The sequence below is a fragment of the Paralichthys olivaceus genome, chromosome 19 (assembly GCF_024713975.1).
Source record: "Paralichthys olivaceus isolate ysfri-2021 chromosome 19, ASM2471397v2, whole genome shotgun sequence".
NCBI lineage: Eukaryota > Metazoa > Chordata > Actinopteri > Pleuronectiformes > Paralichthyidae > Paralichthys > Paralichthys olivaceus.
This window is the reverse complement of record NC_091111.1, coordinates 13302438-13322290: the sequence shown is the minus strand read 5'-3', so window position 1 is coordinate 13322290 and position 19853 is coordinate 13302438. Positions and strand designations below refer to the sequence as shown.

The window sequence follows — 19853 nt, the reverse complement described above, 5'->3', positions numbered from 1 at the left end:
CGCACAGAGGACACCGTCATGTAGCATGAAAAAACAGTGAATGTCTAAATGAGTCTTACGGTGAGAAGTGAAACTGTACAGAGACGTGAAGGTAAACAGTTGACTCATGGAATTCAAAGCGCTCAGTAAACACATAACAAAATGTAAACCACAGCTGTCTCCTCCTGTGACACACTGAGAGTGTGTATATATCCCACATAGTTTCACACTAACAGATGGTCAGGAACAGAATACAAAGTCATGTTATCTTAGCTCAATAACAACAGATACACCACACACACTCACCTCCCAGTGTTTAACAACCTGTAATCTCACACTTCTTAGTTACACATAGTTTACAGTGTCTGATGCTGCATTTCTTCTCTTCTTTTCATTGTGTTTTTTTTCCTTCCGCTAACATTTTCATGTCCTCCTCTCCCAGCTCGCCGACGATGAGCTCGACGGTTCTGACAGAGAGCTCGACATGGAGGAAGGCACCGACCTCTCTGAGCTTCAGTGGGGCGGCGACTCTTTGCCCCGGACTTCTAGCCGTCAAGCCACGGGCACGACCGTTCTCATACGGGCCGACCGCTCGGGACGGGACACTCCAGCCAGCGTGGACTCCATCCCGTTAGAGTGGGACCACGACTACGACCTGAGCAGAGGTTTGGAGAGCCCCGGAGGACGAGGGGAGAGGAGCCGAGGGCAAGAGGAGGAGGATGGGTATCTGAGAACGGATGCTACGGTGCTGTCAGGTTGGTCTGACTTTACATGTTGTGGATGTTTTGTATTTCAAAATGTTTGTGTTAAAGATTTAACTTAATACTTAAAGACAAAACAGGGTCACTGTTGCATCTGTGCACTTGATATTAGTTGTTTTAATTTCATTTAGTTTCTAGGGTTACTGAGAGTCTTGCAGTCAGTGCACCACAGATCAGCTTAATATTCAAATTTATCCACAAGCAAATAAATAGCAACAAATAAAAGTTGTTGGATCGAGCAATTATTTTTAATATACTCTTGTCTATAGTAAATAGATATTTTAAAAACATTTATATATTCTTCATATAGCAGAGTTGGGTTTTTGAGATCAATTAAAATATAACTGTGTGATTCGTGATTCATGATTGATTAGAGGTTTTAATTATGAGCAAATAATCAAGATAAACACCCGATTCTGCCTTGATGAGAAACAGTAGAAGTCTTGAACGCATTCACAGAAAATAAGAAACTCCAGATCTGTGCCAACATGTCGCCCTAAATTGTTTTAGATGAGTCGAGATATCACATCAAGTCGTGCCCACAGTACAAGCAGTAACTGTTGTGTGTCTCTATTCCCAGATGTAGTTATCCCAGAGAGCCCAGAGGCCTATATAAAACTGACTGAGAACACACTGAAATCCTCCTCTGGTAGGAAGCAACAGCTGTGTGGTGCTGCACCTGCATGAGTAACAAGAGCATGAACTTCAACTTAAACAGACTTTTTTAACAGAAGTCAATAACCACACTTGGAAACATCAAAGTTGCATGTTCCACCATCTTAAAAACTCTTCGTACATCTCCTTACAAAGATCACGCCGTCGCATGCTGAGCTCTTGCACACTAAGAACGCCACCTTCAAGCATTGCATTTTATCTTTGTATTTCATTTTGTCCAGTTCACCGCTAATACACTGTTTAATGTTTTGAAACTTTTTTCTCTCATGATGACGCCGTTACGTTTCAGACTAATGCATGCGATCCCAGCACCATCTCAACTACATCATCTCCCCGGCTAATAAAAACTCATTCAAAGCTTTATCGTTCTCCTGACTCTTGTGGCCTGTGTGCAGGCGAGCCAGGTCAGCTGGAGGCCAGTCTGAGACAGTTGGATCAGGCTCTGGATGCAGGACGGTATCACCTCCAGCAGAGAGAGGCCAGCGCCAGCCGCTCCAGCCCCGACGTCGACTCCACATACATGGGCTACGTGAGTCCTCTTGAATCTTTATCAACGTCTGCTGCCTTAAATCACACTCTGACCTTAATGATCATGGTGTAAATCCGTAACGGTCAAATATCCAGTATGAAACCATTGCATGGGGGCATCACCCAGTTCTCTCTGCCCATTTCACACCAAAAATATCCTTAAAACATAAATGAATAAAATTGTCATATGAAAATATATAAAAATTAAATTCTATGTCAAAAGTTTAAAGAAACTAATCTGGTTACGTTTAAATCCATCCACATTTTTGTCATCGCTTTTCCTAATAATCAACATGAATTCTAGTGTGATGAAACTAAATACTTAACGTTTACAGATGCGTCTGATGGGAGAGTGTCGAGGAAGTATAGACACAGTGAAGAGAACGGAGGAAGAGCTGACTGAAGACGAGGACGACATGCCGGGACTCAACAACCCCACCAGCACAGACACTCAGAGTGCTGGTCAGTTACACACACACACACACACACACAAACAAACACAAACACTTGTAAATACAGTGTGAGATATCTGGATTTGTTTTCCTCCAGGTGTGATCGAGCGCTGGGAGCTGATCCAGGCTCAGTCCCTGAGCGAAAAGCACAGGCACAAACAGAACCTGCAGCAGTGGCAGCAGCTGATCTCAGACCTGCAGACCATGAGGGCCTGGCTGGGTCAGTCCGAGGCAGAGCTCAAGCAGCTTCGAGGGCTCGAACTCAGCACCGACATACACACCATCCAGCAGAGAATCAAGAAGCTGAAGGTCAGCCCCCCACATGTTGGACAGATATTTTGTGTTTTTCTTCTACACACGACAACTCATTTTAGAAAAAGTTGTTAATTTATTCTCTATAATAATTTATTTTACTTAAATTTGAATCTTGCAACCACCTGTGCTGCAGTTTCTGTTATTCTTTCTCGTGCATATCAGTCCGTGTACAGTGTAATTTCAGAAAAATAAAGTAGAGTTGCTGTGCAGTCATTTTAAGCCACTGGCCTTGTTGTAATGTCCCACTTCACGGGCTGGCTGCTGACAGTTTGTCCTTCAACTCACCCTCACACATTCAAACAGTTAAAGCATTTGGTGAGATACCACTCTTCTATAAATATCCTCCTCTGAAGCCTAATATCTTACATCCAACTTGTTCCCACCACATCAGCCTAATCCTGCTACACTCTGTCGGCAGCTCATCTATTCTCGGCCTCCTCTAGCACCATGAAGTCTGGTCTGACTCTAACAAATACTTTCTCTCTGACTTTTGGACTCTCAGGAGCTGCAGAAGGGGATGGATGCCCACAAGTCAGAGGTTCTGTCCATCAACCTGAGCAGCGCAGACTTCCTTCAGGCGGAGCCCAACTCTGAGGAGGCCTGGGAGTTGAGGGACGGGCTAAAAGAGATGAACTCTCGCTGGGATCAGCTCAGCACCTCGCTGGAGGACTGGAGACAGGAGCTGCAGAGGGCGCTGATGCAGTGCCAGGTACATAAAGACTCAAACTCCAGGGAAGAGGGAAAAGTAATAGATGTCTGTATTTGGCTCCCTATAATGTTGTTACAGAAAATTTTAAAATGTTGCACAAAAAATTAAAATAAAATAAATGCCAAATCTTGTGGTATTTAATCTCCTCATATTTTCCCATCTGCATATTTCTCTTAATAAATCCAAAATTAAGATTAGATAGACAAAGTATAGGTTTATCTTGTCTTTACTCACATTTTTTCTGTGTGATTATTGCCTCCACTAAACATGAGACATGACATCATGTTTTTGTTTCAGGAGTTCCATGAGATGAGCCACGGTCTGCTGCTGTGGCTGGAGAACATTGACCGCAGGAGGAACGAGGTGGTGCCCATCCCTCCCAGAGTGGATCGGGAAACATTACGAGCTCATCACAAAACACTCACGGTACTTCTACTGCCTCCATCTGGGCCTGTCTAAGCAAAAATAACCTTTAAAGATTATAAACAGGATCAGTACAATATGGTGAACAGTTAAAACAAAAACAGAACTGGTTTGACAGGTTTTATTTAATTTTCTTAGTAAGATTACTAACCAGACAATATCCCAGTTCATAAACTCCTCCCCTGTCTCTTCACCGCAGCAAATCAAGCGCGAGCTGCTGGACTCGCAGCAGAAGGTGTCGTCCCTTCAGGAGCTCTCGTCTCAGCTGCTGGTCAACACCAAGCCTCAGACTCTGCTGCTGCAGTCGCAGAGCAGCGAGCAGCTCCAGTCGCAGGGCAGCGAGTGTCTGGAGGCGCAGGAGAAGGTGCATGTGATCTTTAACAGGCTGAGGCTGCTGCTGAGGGAGGTCAACTCAGACCTGGAGGGGCTGGAGAGGAGGCTGGGGGCCATGGAGACACGGCAGGTCAGACGATAATGAAAGAAGGAGCAGACCCTTATTCTTCCTCTCCATTATTTGCAGGTTTATGTAGATACTGACTTTTTTTTAATTTATTTTTCAGGATTTCTTACCGTTACCTGCTGGCAAACTAGAAACCTGTGGATCAGCTGCTCCTGTGTCAGAGGCGACGGTCGAGAGCCGCAGACGATTGGTAATGTTTTCTCTCATAATGTCCTCTGTGTTTAAAAGACATTCAATTAACACTGTCACCCACCTTCTCATAGATACCCCCACTCTACTCCTTTATTCTGATGGTTACTATACATATTTTTCCCTTTTGCAACAGCTCTGCTAACACGTACATGAAAATGTTTCTCTGCCCCCACTCCTCCCTTCCCTGAAATGATTTTGCTGCCCTTCCCCTCACATCACGTTGATCTGCTAAAAAATGTACAAGAAAACCTGGCTTTTCGTTTCACATGATAAAGATGGATAGATCGTGTTTTAGTCGTAACATGCACGAGCAGAAGTTATTGTAAATAACGTATTTAATGTTTTCAGTTTCTTGTAACGCGATTTTTCAGGATTAAGTCTTGAGAAGCCAGATTTCTTGGTAAAGTCAATTTCACCGTCATTGATTATGTTGCTGCTCCTTTGTTATCGATGATTCTTTCTCTAGCGATGTTATGGCTCTTTTTTCTGTTGTTTTTTTGTTCTCTCATCTGAAGCTTGGTCTTTATTTGCCCTTGACTGAAACATTCTTTTCTTTCTTTTACCCCCCCTCCCCATGCTCATTACGCGGTACAGCCCCGAGGCAAAAGTAGTCATGCCCACCCTGGACCCCCTGAGAGCGGCCCGCGCCACAGGTACCTCTCTCCTGGACTCTAGAAACACGGGATGATGATGGAACCAAAGCTACGCCTGATCAGATTTCCTTAATTGAACTCATTGGAAAATCAATTAACCAAAATCAGCCATAGTTTACTCATTGGACATTTTAATGAATCAATAAGGCTTCGTAACTCAGTGTTCCATGATCCTCCCTCACTCTAGAGACCACGTTACCAGCTCTTAAACGAGTGGGGAATCGCCTTCATCAGGCCACTCCCTTTCTCCTTTAAATGTTTGATTTCACTGCTTCTCTTTGTCTTGCTTCTTTTTCCAATGGCATCATGAAACGTTGCCTGGTCACACTTTTCTGCTTCTCCTTTCTCAGAGGGACTTTGTAGAACCCTCCTCGCCCACTAGATGGCGTTATCTGAATCCCAGTGACCTCCCCTCAGTACTGGCTCTGTTTTTCTTTCTCCTGTTTCAGTCTCTCCTGAGTTATAAAGCAGGAAACGATGCTTAAGCTCCCGAGGCTTTTCTACCTTCTACTTTAACTCCCACTTTGTTTCCTTTGTTTTCCTTCCAGACCATTAGACTCACTCCCCTCTGACTGTGTCCTCCCTGATTCAACTGCCCTTGAATCAAAAAATCAAATACTCTAAAAACTAGTCTCACCATGAGTGTTTGAAATAATGAATTTGTATCGCAATCCAATACCACAGCAGAAATTGAAATCCAACAAAGCAGGAGAGGTCATCTGGCCTTAAAGCACAAGCTACATACAGTATGTAAAGACTGGACGTGTTGCTCCTGCAGCAGTTGTTCTGTACAAACAAAGGAGGGCTGAATGAAATAAACTGCAGGACGAGCGTCAGGGGTGTCGGGCGTGTCTGACCTTCCTCCAGCCGCTGTGAGGATGAGTTAAGAACATGCCGTTCCTCCCCTCCAGTCTTGGCTCTAATGGAGGCGATCTCCAGAGAGGCATTTGGCATTTCTCCTGCTTCTGTTTGGAATGAGACGTGGCATTGAACTCTCACACACTCGGCTCTAAACCCAGAGCGTTTCCAACCCCCCAGTGAGACCCGGTCGGCTACTTACAAATGCTTGTGTTCAAATCTCTTCTTTAAGTGTGTTTGTGCCTGTAATGTGTGTGTGTGTGTGTGTCTCTGTGTTTGACTTTGTGACTCTCATCTTTTCTCCTCCGGCTGGATTCGGGTCTATTAGCTGAATTTTTGCTTTCCTTCCTGTTAATTGTTTGTTGTGTGTTTATTTGCCTGACATGAGTAAAATAGTATTTGCAAACATCTTAAAATATCACAATTGTTAAAGATAATTTATTTAGATAATTCGTTTTTTTTTCTCTAAAAAGTTAGAAAATAGTGAAAAATGCTCATCTCAGTTCCCTAAAGCCCAAAATGATGTTGTCAAAACTCAACATAGATTTTCTTTCATTGAATCAATTAACATTTACATAAAAGACAAAAAGGAAATGTAGGAAATTAAATAAGATAAACTAGTAAAAATTTTCTTTTTCTTTGCTTTAAAATTACTTAAAAAAAACGACCCTTAAAAATTGTCCTCATGATTTTCTGTCATTGATTAAATATTTCACGATTGTGTAAAAAGTTTGCCAGTTACTTCTTGTTAAACGATTTTCTAATCAAAGAATTTCATGCCCCAAATATTTTGATGAAGTAAAAGTCTCATCTTGATCCTTTATTTTGGATTTAGGCCCCTGAGGTCGGAGCATGAGTCACTGAGAAACCTCAAATTGTAGTGAAGAATTCAAGCAGCTCTTAAACCCAGAAGTGATTTTGCAAATACTAATGAGCTCGTGTCCACTGCCGAGTTTAACTTGTGTTTGTGTGTCTTCCTGCAGCCGGAGCAAATCACCAGGCGCCGCTGGTTGCGTTTCCTCCCGTTCTGACCTTCCGGATGGCGTCTCCTCCTCGTCCTCCTCCTCCTCAAAGGGTCAGTCCTTCCTGCTGCGAGTCCTCAGGGCCGCGCTCCCCGTCCATCTGCTCCTCCTGCTCCTCATCGGCCTGGCCTGTCTGGTGCCAATGACCGAGGAGGACTACAGCTGCCACCACGCTAACAACTTCGCCCGCTCCTTCCATCCCATGCTGCGCTACACCAACGGACCTCCGCCCATATGAAGAGCAGCTGATTACAGACCAACCTGCTTTGCCAAGGACTCTCCACTGACTGAATGTTTCTTCTTCACCCCCGTGCCCTAAAGCTATACACCCGTCCCCCTGCTGAGGGGGCACATGCATTAGAAAGTGATTCAGAGACCACATGAAGACTTCTCTCACCAACATTGCACACCTCACCCCTTTAAAAAAAACCTCCAGACTAACGGACCCTCCTCTGAAGAGCCCCCCTCCCCCCATCCAAATATTTCATGTTGTTTTAACTTATATATGTGTATATTATTTTACAAGGTTTCTGAAGAAACCTGTGAAATCAATGAAAAACAAAGCACTATTTATATACTCTATGTTGGGAGCCAAAGCCGACCATGCTTTTTGTCCACGATACCCAGTGCTGCTACTATTTATTTAGTGATCAATCAGTTAATAGATTTTTAGTATTGATGAAGCTGAAGCACCACCAGTGTGAAATACTGACTTGTAGAGCAGACTTGCAGTTAAGTGAAGAGATTCTTCCCAAAACACACATTTGCAGAACGTGTCAGATAAAATATCTGAAACAAAACTCAAACAAGGATGAAACGCGGCTTCCTGTCTTCTGATTCTCACATATCAAAAGAACCGGCTTGGATCTGGAAATGAAGAAAATCTCAACCTGTAGCACTGACGAAGGTACTGCACTGAAGCCGTCCAGCCAAGATGGCCGACTTATTTCCCCCAAAGGCTGAGGCTTGTATTCCTGTTTTTAATTTCAGTTTTTAATCAGCTCTGTCGTTAAAAACCAACTGATTTGTACATTATTGTTGAAATGCCTTTAAAATGCAGGTGGTTATTTTTTTATCTTCCTGTTTGAGCGTGCACTTGAAAGTCCTCTTCTTTTGAGAAAGCCAAACAATCACTTGTAGTGTTTTAGTACATGGCTGTGTGTGCTTTGTAATAACCGCGCCGATTATTCTGCAGCGATGACGCGTCACAATCACTGCGTTGTTGAGAGAACCTGTAAAAAAAATGATGAAATATGAAAATGCTTATTTATGTATGTACAGTTTGCTAATGCCAACTTCATTAAGAATACTCTCTTTGCAAATAATAAAACATGAATTATTTAATTCTGTGTTTTCTTTTTTGTAAAGTAAACTCTGGAGAAAAATGGTGGCGAACAATCTCTTCCCAGTCAAGGCTTTTATTTTGAAGCACAGTAAAGAAATGACAGTCGGGTCAGGTTTGACTGGATTTACACTGAACAGCTCAAAAGCAGCCAAATCCAATTTTCTGATCATGTACGGAGGCTTTTCATGCAAACAGACACTGTAAGTGCATCTTTATGTTTATTACCTCCTCACTGATCATACATTGTCAGGGTAGAAGTGGTGGGAAAGGGAACTTGTAGTTTTTCTGTGGTTGAAATGTACATCATGGCAAATACAGGCATCAGATTAGCTCAGGGACACACAAAAAAAATAACAACAAAACCTCGTACACAAACAGCTTTGGATGTGAAGTTACCCAACAATAAAGTTTGGCTTCCTACATTATCAATCCCTCCCGTGTTTGATCATGCAACTTTTACTTATTCAAAATAAACAGATAAATTCTCGGTTAGTTCATATTTTTAATTTTGTTATTTAGACATTTTTCCCCAAACTTCTCAAATTTCAATTTCTACGTCTGCTCATCTAACAACCTGATAATTTATTCTTTCATAATGGAAATAAATTTCACATTCCAGTTATATAAAAGTTTAGTGTGTAATCATCCTTTATAAAGATAATGCCCGACAGTCCCTTAAACTCCAGATGAAGTGCACTTTGGTCGTGACAGATAAAAAGAAAAGTTAGCTGCTCGTCATTTGAAAATCACCGTTAGTAACACAAAGCCACAATATGACGACAATGAGCTGTAATTTAAAGCTGTTAGAGAAACAAAAGACAGAAGCTGAGATTTGACTTGAATTGAAACCGTGCAAAGGAATAAACAACTACAACATCAAAATAATAATCACTTAATTTATAAATAATTATCTCATGACGTGAATTCAAACACAGCTGCTTTATCTTTCATTCCCAAACCTCTTTCATTCTCTGGTGTGAACGTCACCCATATGAACGGCGCTCTGCCTCATAGGATGTGGGTGCAGTCGGGGCGAGACCCTCCGTGCTGCAGGACGCTCGGACCTGTGGTGGCTCTGCTCGGACTCTCCTGGCTTCCTCGGTGTCCTGAACTGGCTGAAGATGAACCGCCCCCGCTGATGATGATGCTGCTGCTGTTGTTGTTGTTGCCGGCGGCAGAGGGCTCTCTGTCCGCCTGGAGCCAGGACTGAGCTGGTCTGGCGGGGCGGTGGAGGCAGTGAGCGTCCAGCATCTCCAGCAGCAGGTCGTACAGAGGCACTTTGTTCTTGCACTTCATGCTGTAGAGGTGCTCCATGCCTTTGTTGCTGCGGGGAAACAAAAGAGACGCGGGGAATTAAAGTCGCTACAGACTGATTTCTACGTCATTTAGAATTTGAATAACACCTGGAAAAAATACTTTAAATATGTTGATTTTATTGTGGTTTAAATTGTATAGTTTTGGCCTTTACTTGCTTTTTGTTCAGGTTTTTATTTAATACTCTTTCTGGACTTAGCTTGTAACTGTTTTATCAAATAAACTGTTTTATTGAAGTTGATATTTGCAATTTCCTGCCACACCGTTCATTTAAAGGAGACACATTATGCTCATATTCATCAATTTATAATTTGAATTGTGTTGTTACTTGACAAGGTTTACATGCTCTAATGTTCAGGGAATCACTTCCCTCAGACTTGAAAAAAATCGAATAATATGCTAAAAGATCTTTTCTAATATGATTTCACCTCATGTGTCTGATGTGGGAGAGCAGCAGGAGCAGCTGGGCCTGCCGTCTCCACTGCTGCTGAACCGGGCATCCTGATTGGCTGATGTGATGTATGAGAGCGTCAGTGATAGTCTCCAGCATGTCCTGTACGGCTGCGGTGTTGTGCAGAGGCTCCATGGTGCCGGTGCAGAAAGAGAAAGAGCCTGATAGAGGAGGAACGCAGAAATGCTCAAATTAAGAATATGAGGAAAAACTCAAATTCAGACAACAGCAGCTTTTATCTGATGACTCATGCGAGAGCAGAGTTTTGCCCACACAGTCGTCACAAGCTCATCCAGCTCCTGCAGCTGTGCCACCGATGTCATCTCGCCGGTATTTCAGTTAAATCGGTTTCTTATGCAGAAAATATGTCCAGATCCAAGACAGCCCTCTGACCTGCGTCATGTTGTCATGGCAACAGTTATCAGGCCTATTGACAGTGCAGACCTTTCTGGAACACTCTGTCCTCCTAATGTGAGCGAGCTACACCTCTGCAGGTGGAGTTTAACACTGTTCCACATCAACTCACTGGAGCAGGAGGAAAAACGAAACGAAAACAAGCAAATACTGTATATGTGGAATACAAATTGCGAATGAACAAGAGATCATTTTAGAGTCTCTGCTGCCTCTGTCGGTTTCCACGCACTTGTTTGTGCTCAACTTCTCTGAAGCTGCTTCACAGGAAATGATTCTTAAAGTGTAAACACATGCCGACGTTATGAGGAAGTTCACACTCATGCTGCCTCACCCGAGTTGAGAAGGATGATCGCTTTGAGACAGAAGAACTCTTCAGATTTGAGTTTGAGCATCCGGAAGCGGGACGCGGTGGCCAGCAGCATGTCGAAGATCTCAGCCATGCCCTCCACACAGTTCCCTTCGTTCCTGGAGGGAAGAATGAAAGAAAACACGTTTGAAAGTCAGATGTGAATTAACAGGATTTTGAAGCTTTTCTCCTGTTAGTCATCTGAGAGGGAAAACCAACCCGACAAAAAACTATCTGTGACCGTGAAACTATCCAAACAGCGGCACAGTTGAAAAGTGATGGAAGGACGGATAATGTCTGGTGGTTTGAGAGCAAGATAAACTTGGACAGCACAGAGCCGAGGGAATTTGTCAGCCCTGACCCGCAGCGTTTTAGTTATCATGTCCAATTGGTGAGCACACTCACACGGAGACCGGGTTTTAGAGATAATACTCTGTAATACACTTCTGAATCAAATGGGACCATTAAGCACATCAGACGGTAAAAGCTCCGTCTGTCTCCCTCATCCTCTCTGTCTCCCCCTCTTCTCTCTCTCAGGTGGATGCTGTGGTTTGTCCGGCTTGTTTACTTTGCACACGGGGGGGGGGGAATGGAGGGAAGAGGCTGTTCTTGCAAAGAAGAAAACAGCCATGTCTCCCTGCTCCTCTCTCTCTGTCCCCTCGCTTCCTTTCCCATCATCTCCCCCTCTGTCCTCCTCCCCCTGTTCCATCATTCCGTGCATTGAGGCTTTAATTAAGTCTCTGTCCTGGTTGCCGGCTCAGCAGCGTAATGACGAGTGAGTTTTTCAGGTGAGAGAGGGGCTGCTCTGCTCTCAGCGGGGATCAGGTAATTAGTCCTTAACTCTGTGACGGATGTTTTTGGGACGACACAAAGGCTGCAGAGGTGTGAAATGGAAAATCTACAATGCTGATGTATCACTCTTATCATCTGTGAGAGTGAGAGACAGAAGGGGAACAAAAGCAGGGGCCAAGATATGAAAAAGTAGTATTTCCCCTCACTAACCTGTCCAGTATGAGGTCCTGAGCGAAGATGAGTTTGCCAGGGCAGTGGATGGATCTCCAGATGAGGCCGATCATCAGCACCTCCAACCACGAGCTCTCCAGCAGCTGAACCTGGTCATGAAGAGAAAGCTGCAGGAAACCTGGAGAGACACACAACGAGAACACAATTATCCTTCTTCCACCGCGGCAGCTTCTCTTAAAGGTCCAGTGTGTAAGATTTAGGTAAAAATGATCTATTGGCAGAAATAGAATATAAAATAATCCGTGTGTTTCATCTAAATTCTACAAATTGTTGTGTCTTACCCTAGAATAGGCTCTTTATATTTAAATACTTGTACATGTATCAGGAGTGGGTCCTTTCTACGGAGGCCGCCATGTTTTTTACAGTTGTCCAGACTGGACAAACTAAACCTTTTGAGATTTATGATGTTGGAAGTCTAAAAGGTTTTCTTCCATGTTGGGAAGGGGAGGGTGAGGTCAGCGGTCTTCAGCTACAACGTGCAACTTCACCACTAGATATCACAAATTCTACACACTGAACCTTTAAACCAGATCTTTGTGTTTCAACAGCTGAAGAACCGGCTCTCCGCTAGAAAAACTGGTTCCAGGGTGGTACCAATTCCTTGCTGGTCGAGGGCAAAGATCCGTCTATGTCAGATAACATCTGCAGAGAAATCGCACAGTGGATAGCTAAACGAAGCAGTGGTCCATGGAGGAGACAGTTTGGGATACGAGCAGACAGGAGAACAGATTTTAAAAAAACAAAGAAACTAAAAAAGATCATTGTGACCAAAAAAGGAAGCAGGTTGATCCACAACCAGTTAGAGAACATTTAACACTTATTCTTTCTTTATATTCTTTGACTAAAAAGCTCTAAAGTTGTTACTTAAATCTGTTATTCGTACACACTCGACAACAGGAGTTGAAGCCAGATCTTAGGAATTCCAATCAAGATTACAGTCAGTGGAGCTCAAACCTCTGCCAAGGCCGGAGAGTGCCCTTAAACCAAAACATGCCTTATTATAGTGAAGGTCACGTTTATCAGCTACACATTAGTGGGAGGAACAGGTTTCTATCTGTGTTGCCATACAGAAAATATATATATATATTATATATAACATATAATATGACCATTCTGGTTTTCTGAGGAATCAAGGGAAATGTAGAGAAAAGTGAAAAACAAATCCTGCATCAGCCCCCTGAACCAGATCTACACCAAAATTTAATTTAACCAACTTTCATGGTAATCTGTCCACAAGTTGATTATTTGGAGCAGTGGATGTTCACCATAATGTGCTGTTAAATATTCACACTCTGAGAGTTTCATGTTTTCTGTGCACCTTCTTCCCACGCACAAAATTCAAAATACAAAAGCTTGTTTCCTGGCAAGGAACCGCTGCTCAGATGAAACCATCTGTAATGTCTCCTGCTCTCGTAAGAAGCCTTATCGCTGGCACTCAGCTGTCTCAATCCATACGTAATTACAGCCAATTCACTCCCATTGCCCCCCCATGTACCCTGTTTAGGACCTCTCGCAATTAAAACTGTGTGCCTTTGGGCTTTTAGTGACGCAAAAGGTTATAATACCTCAAAGTCAGGATTTACACACTCAGAAAGGTGTGTGTGTGTGTGTGTGTGTGTGTGTGTGTGTGTGTGTGTGTGTGTGTACAAAAGGGTGATGTGTCTATAGTGCATTTATGCTCTATGGGGTGCCGGCAGATTGGCCAAACAATCCTCTCAAAGCTGATGACTGTAATGGCTCTGCATTTGTGTATGTGTGTGTGTGTGTGTGTGTGTGTGTGTGTGTGTTTGTGTGTGTGTGTGTGTCCATGTACACCTCTATGATAAAGGTCTGTCATCACCTTGCCGTTGCCGTAGCAGTCAAACAACAATCAAGAGCCACCACCTCTGTCAAACATCACATCTGTACAGTTTAAATGTTCAGGAGAGACAGTGTTTCCGAGCTTTTGAAAAATATCTCTTGATTTAGACGAGACATGCGAAAAATGTCACAGTGCTCCAGTGAAAAGTTTTTCACCTGCCCACACTTTTCTGCTCACAGGGCAAGATATTTATGAATATTTCTCCAAATCTGCAGGGATACGCAAAACAGCAGGCACTCAACAATAAATCACAGGATATTATAGCATCAAGCTCTCTGTCTGAAGACCTGATGATGATGACCTGGTATTCTGATAATAGTTTAATAAGACTTTTCATTCAATATTATTATTATTATTTATTCTCTATCTTCTTTTTTTATGTTTTCAATAACTAAACCAAATATGTTTTTATTATTTGTGCAGTGGAATCAGACACTAATGTACTTTGTACTTTAAAAAAGACAGAAGCTGTCTACACTGGAGTACACTGGAGAGAAAATATCACACGCATGATAATAATCTAACTAGTTCTTTTGCAATCGACAGCAGAACTGCTGCAATTTTGTCAGATGCTGAAATGAAAAATGAGTGTCCAGACAATATTTGAAAAAGACTCTGATGGTGATGTGTCTTTTTGTTATGTTGCCTTTAGCAGCAGTAGATTACCACGTGTAGTTGTAGTTTTATTAAAGTTATTTTCTTATGATAAAAAGTCATTGTGTGCAAAAGATGATCATTTTAGGAAATGACAAAGAGTTATTCTATTTATGACACAACAGTATTGTAAGCAATTCCCTGCAGACCACATTACAGCCAGGATATGTTTGATATTAGCGGATCAGAACAGTAGCTGTGTCTACTTTTTGATTCCTCTATGAAATACCTGGAAGCTTTTTGGCCCAGGCGATCATGTGGACCAGCTCCCTGTCGGCCATGCTGGTGAGCAGGGTCATCATGGTGACCTCAGTGTAGGGTTGGTTCAGCTTCTGACGCGAGCACAGTATGGGGGGTTCGGCCCCTTGGAGCAGGACGAGCACCTGGAAAAAGCAATAGATGCACAGTCGTATCGTGAGTTAATTGATGTGCTGCTCAAAACCGACTTAAAGTGACAACAAACGTTCCTCGACTACTAACAGCCGTCAAGAAACTTGGTGGAACGAACATGATTTCCAGTCGGCCGCTCTGGTGCCTCTTTCACATCCAGATTTCCTCCTGACCAACAATAACAATCTTAGACAAAATCACATATCACTGTCTCCACATGAATCAGTACCTGGTCAGGCAGCATCGCCGTGACAGATGATTTTCCTCCTGCAGTACTACTGCTGCCTTTCCTCCCATCCTGGAGGGGCACTGTTTTGTGGTCCTGGTCCTTAGAGGCCTTATCTCTGTCATTAGTCCCAGCTCGTCGTTTGTCACGTCGTAAGACATGGCTGCGGTCCTTACGCACACCTTGAAGACGCAGCAGAGGTTTCATACAAAATAAGATTCATAGAAAAAACAGTATCCATGCAAACAATCGCACACCAACTCCCAAACACTTCATATCCTGCTCCTGCCATAAAACCCAGTCGTGTGGAGTATACAGAAGCCTGTGGGAGACAAGAAGTATGAGAAGAAGAATGTGGGCGTGAGCTAATGAGTGGTTGAACTCTGAGGAAATCATTTCAAGGTCAAGTTAAAGTTAGTCTCAAGCTTATCTGCATCCACCAGAACTCTCGGGTTTGTGCCAATCCTCTCAACACGCTATGATTGATTAGAGGCAATTCGTTTGACATTTTACAAAGAGGAAGTCGTTCAATTATTGGCCTATTTAAAGATATAACTGCAGAAAAGAAAAAAGGAAAAGGAACAGGTTAACCAATAATTAAATGAGCAAATTTGATTAAAAAAATGAAAATTTAAAAACCAAAATTTTCATTTGTTTTGTAAAAAACTCAATTCTGCCAATGTTTCTTCCTACCTCCTTTCATCATGCCAACTTCATAACACTTCCTGAGACGGCAGGCCTGGCAGCTCTTCCTCCGATTCCTGTCAATAGTGCACTGATTGGTTGCCGGGCACATGTAGTCATTGTGACCTGAAATGGAAGAAAATCTATTACTCAGAGCTCCTCGCTCCAGTGTTGGGTTTGGATTTAGGTTATTTAGTAGCCGGGGACACTCTATTCCCATTTTTAAATTAATCTGAGATGGAGGCATCTTGGCTTTGTCATCGCCATGGAGATGACTGGTTTTCTTTATGACAAGTCTTCCCGTTGCAAGACTTTGCATTGATGAGTCGAGGCAGCATATCACAAACATGATTCAGCAGATGAGGCTTCGCTCTGCACCGAGGCAGAGGTGCATGAGGACGTGAACCACGGTGTATGTGACACAAGACAGAAAAGGGGTTCTCAGGCTGAGTGAAAATAATAATAAAAACTAATTTGAAACAGTAATTCGAATCATTTGCGCCACATTTTATGACACTTTTTACTTTCTTTTTATACGACAGCCATCGAGCTCCAGTGTTATTGGTTATTTCTCTGTCGAGGTTGACAGGTCACTTTCATCTAATAAACAGCTGCGATGTTAAATAAACCATCACCAAACTTTCATTTTACCAGTTCTATTTCATTTTCACATTTTCCAGATTAACTCAATTTTACGTCTTAACTATATTATAAAACTAAATCATGAAATTCACTATTGGATTTTCTGTGATTTCTGATATTGATTTATATAAATAAAATTGGTTGGAAAAGATTTTTGTATTTTGATTTCCATAAGAGATACAGTAAAGACATAATTTAATTGTGGGAATTTCTTACTCTAATTCAATTTTATTTAGTAGAGCTTGAGATATAGATATCATTTTAAACCCTAAACTAAGACAGAATAGGAAATGATCTTTAACAAACAAACAACACTTGTTGAACATATGATTTCGATCCACCTCTGCTCTTCCTACCCTGGATGCTCCTCTTGAAGAAGGCCTTGCAGCCCTCACAGGACCACACCCCATAGTGGTACCCGGAGGCGTAGTCGCTGCACACGGCACAGAAACGTGTCTCTTTAGCCATCTCAAATCCCTCAGCTCCAGCTGCAGCACCTGTCTCCCCCACACTGAAGGACTCGTCCCTGGGGCCACAGTGGTCCTCTCTGGTTACTGGCTGCTGACTGGACCTGTACCAAGGCACAGATTTCCTCCCAAGTCATTTCACACAATACTTCATAATTCCGTGAAGTGATATTATCAATGCACATCCAGGAATATGAAGAATTGTTATTTTTCAAGCATGAAATAGAGCTGGATGTTTTGTCAGAAATGCTCTATGAACACACTTCACCAGAAGAGGTTAGAGTGGAGCATTTAAGTGGAGATAATTTCTGACATTTACCACTAATTTGACGGTGGGTGAGAGGAGAGCAGACTGCTATATGCCACCTGAGCCAGGAAACAATCTGTACTTGTGTTGTCCTTACGTATTGTTCCTTTCTCAAGGTCCTTGACAAAGTCCTTAATCTCTGGAATTAGAAACCAGGGCAAAGCTTGATCCTTTCTATAGAGATAATGGTAATGTGTAAAATGTGAGATAAAAAAACAAAAAAACAACGCGGTTATGTCAATTTGTTTTTTGAGGACTGAACACGGTGCCAAAGGCCTAATTAAACCGAGCTGTGGAGCAGTATTGTGTCCTAGAGCCTATAAATAAATTCAGGAACTATAAACATCAATTAATCAAAACAAACTGCACTGATGTGTTTTTTTCCCTAATGGATCACAATGGTTGAATTGAAAAAAAAAGAGAGAGATTTTAATTGCACTGCTCATATCAGCTATAAAATCACCACAGCACAAAAACAACTCACCAAACTATCCGAGTCGAACCCTGGAGGTGACTTTGCTCACAGTTTATTTAACCTCCTAAAGTTACAGCACTGAATTTGGATGCAATAAGCAAAAATATTCACTTTTTTAAAACAGTCTTGGGAAATATTCATATCTGTTGATTCAATCTCTACACTTTACACTCCAGAGATAAAGAAAGTATGTGTTCCCTCACCTGTACACAGATGTAGCTGTGGTTTCCAGATAGTGGTGGCTGGGCGGGTGCATAAAGGGGCTGAGTCGAGGGCTGGAGGGCACGTACACATGAGGACTGGTAGGCCCACTGCCCAGCGAATGACGGCTCCCATCAGAGGGTGGTCCGTGGGCATCCAGAGGAGCAGAGTAGTAGCCAGAGGTGGAGTGGCTGTAGAGGGGAGTCTGGGCAGGGGTGGGAGCTGCATAGTCGTACGTCCCTTCCAGGAAGTCCACAGTGGCTGCCCCTCCGGACCCCCGGCTCTCCTCTGGGTACATGTCGGTGAGGGAGGCACGCGGTGGGGTGAGTGTCTCCAGGTCTGAGAGTGCTGGTACACAAGGCTGCCTGTTCTGTGCTGGGCTCTGCCTGAGCAACATCACAGCACAACAGCACTGATAAGCAACATGATTTAGACTTGCTTTCTCTTGCTGGGAGGGGGAGTGGAGATGAGTGCTGCTCTCCCTCGCTCTGTCTTTCCTTTTTTTTTTTTTTTTCCTAATAAAGCCTGTCAGACAGCTTGAAGGGTCCACTAGTTTTCCAGTGCCTTTGCCCTGCCTGCCTTCAGTTTCCACCAGGCATACTCCAAAAAGCAAGATAAAAAAAGACACCATAAAAAAGACTCCTCCCAACAGCCTTCACAGAGCCTTTCAATCTTTTCCTGCAACACATCTTTACTAATGTGCAGGAGGAAGGTGAGGCCAAGGGGAGAAAGGGAAAGAGAAATAGTGATTCTCCCCCAAAAAAACTTCTTGTCCTCTAACACGACACAATAAAAATGTTTTCCTCCTTTTTCACCTTTCCCTGGCATTGAAAAGCTTGGGCTGGCTGCAGCCGATATCTCCAAAACAGAGCTGTAAACTAGCTGCAAGTCTGCCTCTGAATATTTATCATTCATTTAGCTGATGCAAGCCACCAACATGACGTACGACCAGTCTATTTGTGGCCAGTTTCTCGAATACACCTGAGACTCTGCAGTAAATCAAATCACTGTGGAAATGAGATGCATTAGGACGGTGGGTTTTAACAACAGGGGCTAAAAAGATAAATTCTGCCACGACGGATACTCACCTCTTTCGAGGAGTCGTCCTCGTGTCTGCTGTGCAACACCAGGACTGTTCGACTCTTCTCTCTCCCTCTGCTCATCACTCTGACTCTCAGGCATCGAGCTGGCCTCATTGAACACAATGGGAACCGAGGAAAGGTTAGAAAAAAGAAGATAAGCAAATTAAACTTGCAGCCAAATCGATAACTGAGGTGCATTCAAGTGCCAGGTCACAGTAACACAGCAAACAGAGCAGGAGGTCAAATCTAGTTCTATCAGCCAATAATTACACAATGAACCCCAAATAAGAGGATTTAGTTAATCTGACTTTGCATGGATTTAATTTGATGTTTTTATATCATCTGTGAAGAAATTGACAAATAAAATAAAGAGGTTGAAAAGAACTGATTAGAAGAGGTGGGTGTATGTTGAGGAATCACAATGTGGACCAGTTAATCATTACTTCATCAGGTCGAGTCAGTGATGAAATAGAAGAGTGTATATAAACAAATGGAAGCAAAGGGGCAGAGGATTTATACAAATAAAGTCTGACCGGGAATCAGTGTTATGTTTATGGCATTTTAAGTTTCTGGTTTGTTATTGTCAAGCATGCTATTAGTCCTGTGTGTGTGGGACCAGGCATCAAAGTAAAAGTGAGCTGTAATACCTAAATAAAATAATATAAATAAAATGTGAAAATAAAAAATTCAAAGAAAATCTCAAGAAAACAATTGCGATATTTGAATAAAAATCTACTCACTCTTGTGTTACTCTTAGCCGACACACTGATTTGTGCTGGAAATTTGGCACAGAGGCTTCATTTTACCTGCCTTTGTGCAACATCTTTCTAGAGTAAACAGCCCAATTTTGAGGACATGTCAGGTCAAGTGGAAAACAAGTATCCCTAATGCTGATATATATATTTTTTGGCATCCCACCCACCCTTTAGTAACATGAAGACACT

The 19853-nt window shown here is 42.7% G+C and overlaps 2 protein-coding genes across 16 annotated transcripts in view; one reads left to right on the top strand and one right to left on the bottom strand.

Annotated features, from left to right (window-relative positions):
• Window positions 1-8371, top strand: part of syne1a (spectrin repeat containing, nuclear envelope 1a) — a 114633-nt gene extending 106262 nt beyond the window's left edge. For 10 of the 15 annotated variants that reach the window (XM_069515127.1, XM_069515134.1, XM_069515121.1 and 7 more), the window contains 11 exons: window positions 422-734; window positions 1321-1389; window positions 1811-1944; window positions 2279-2405; window positions 2493-2704; window positions 3213-3419; window positions 3717-3845; window positions 4042-4305; window positions 4403-4492; window positions 5089-5147; window positions 6989-8371. In XM_069515127.1, the coding sequence (XP_069371228.1) occupies window positions 422-734; window positions 1321-1389; window positions 1811-1944; window positions 2279-2405; window positions 2493-2704; window positions 3213-3419; window positions 3717-3845; window positions 4042-4305; window positions 4403-4492; window positions 5089-5147; window positions 6989-7265 (1881 nt within the window). In that variant the 3' untranslated portion in view covers window positions 7266-8371. The remainder of the gene's footprint in view (window positions 1-421; window positions 735-1320; window positions 1390-1810; window positions 1945-2278; window positions 2406-2492; window positions 2705-3212; window positions 3420-3716; window positions 3846-4041; window positions 4306-4402; window positions 4493-5088; window positions 5148-6988) is intronic. The other 5 variants (XM_069515126.1, XM_069515135.1, XM_069515128.1 and 2 more) reach the window with 3 other exon arrangements.
• Window positions 8372-8429: 58 nt separating this feature from the next.
• esr1 (estrogen receptor 1) lies at window positions 8430-19048 on the bottom strand. The gene is given in 11 exon segments (XM_069515136.1): window positions 8430-9553; window positions 9555-9696; window positions 10115-10298; window positions 10883-11016; window positions 11900-12038; window positions 14665-14818; window positions 15055-15233; window positions 15745-15861; window positions 16719-16948; window positions 17830-18213; window positions 18916-19048. Coding segments are annotated over 10 exon segments (1773 nt in total). The 5' UTR covers window positions 18126-18213; window positions 18916-19048; the 3' UTR covers window positions 8430-9355.
• Between the last annotated feature and the right edge of the window lie 805 nt (window positions 19049-19853).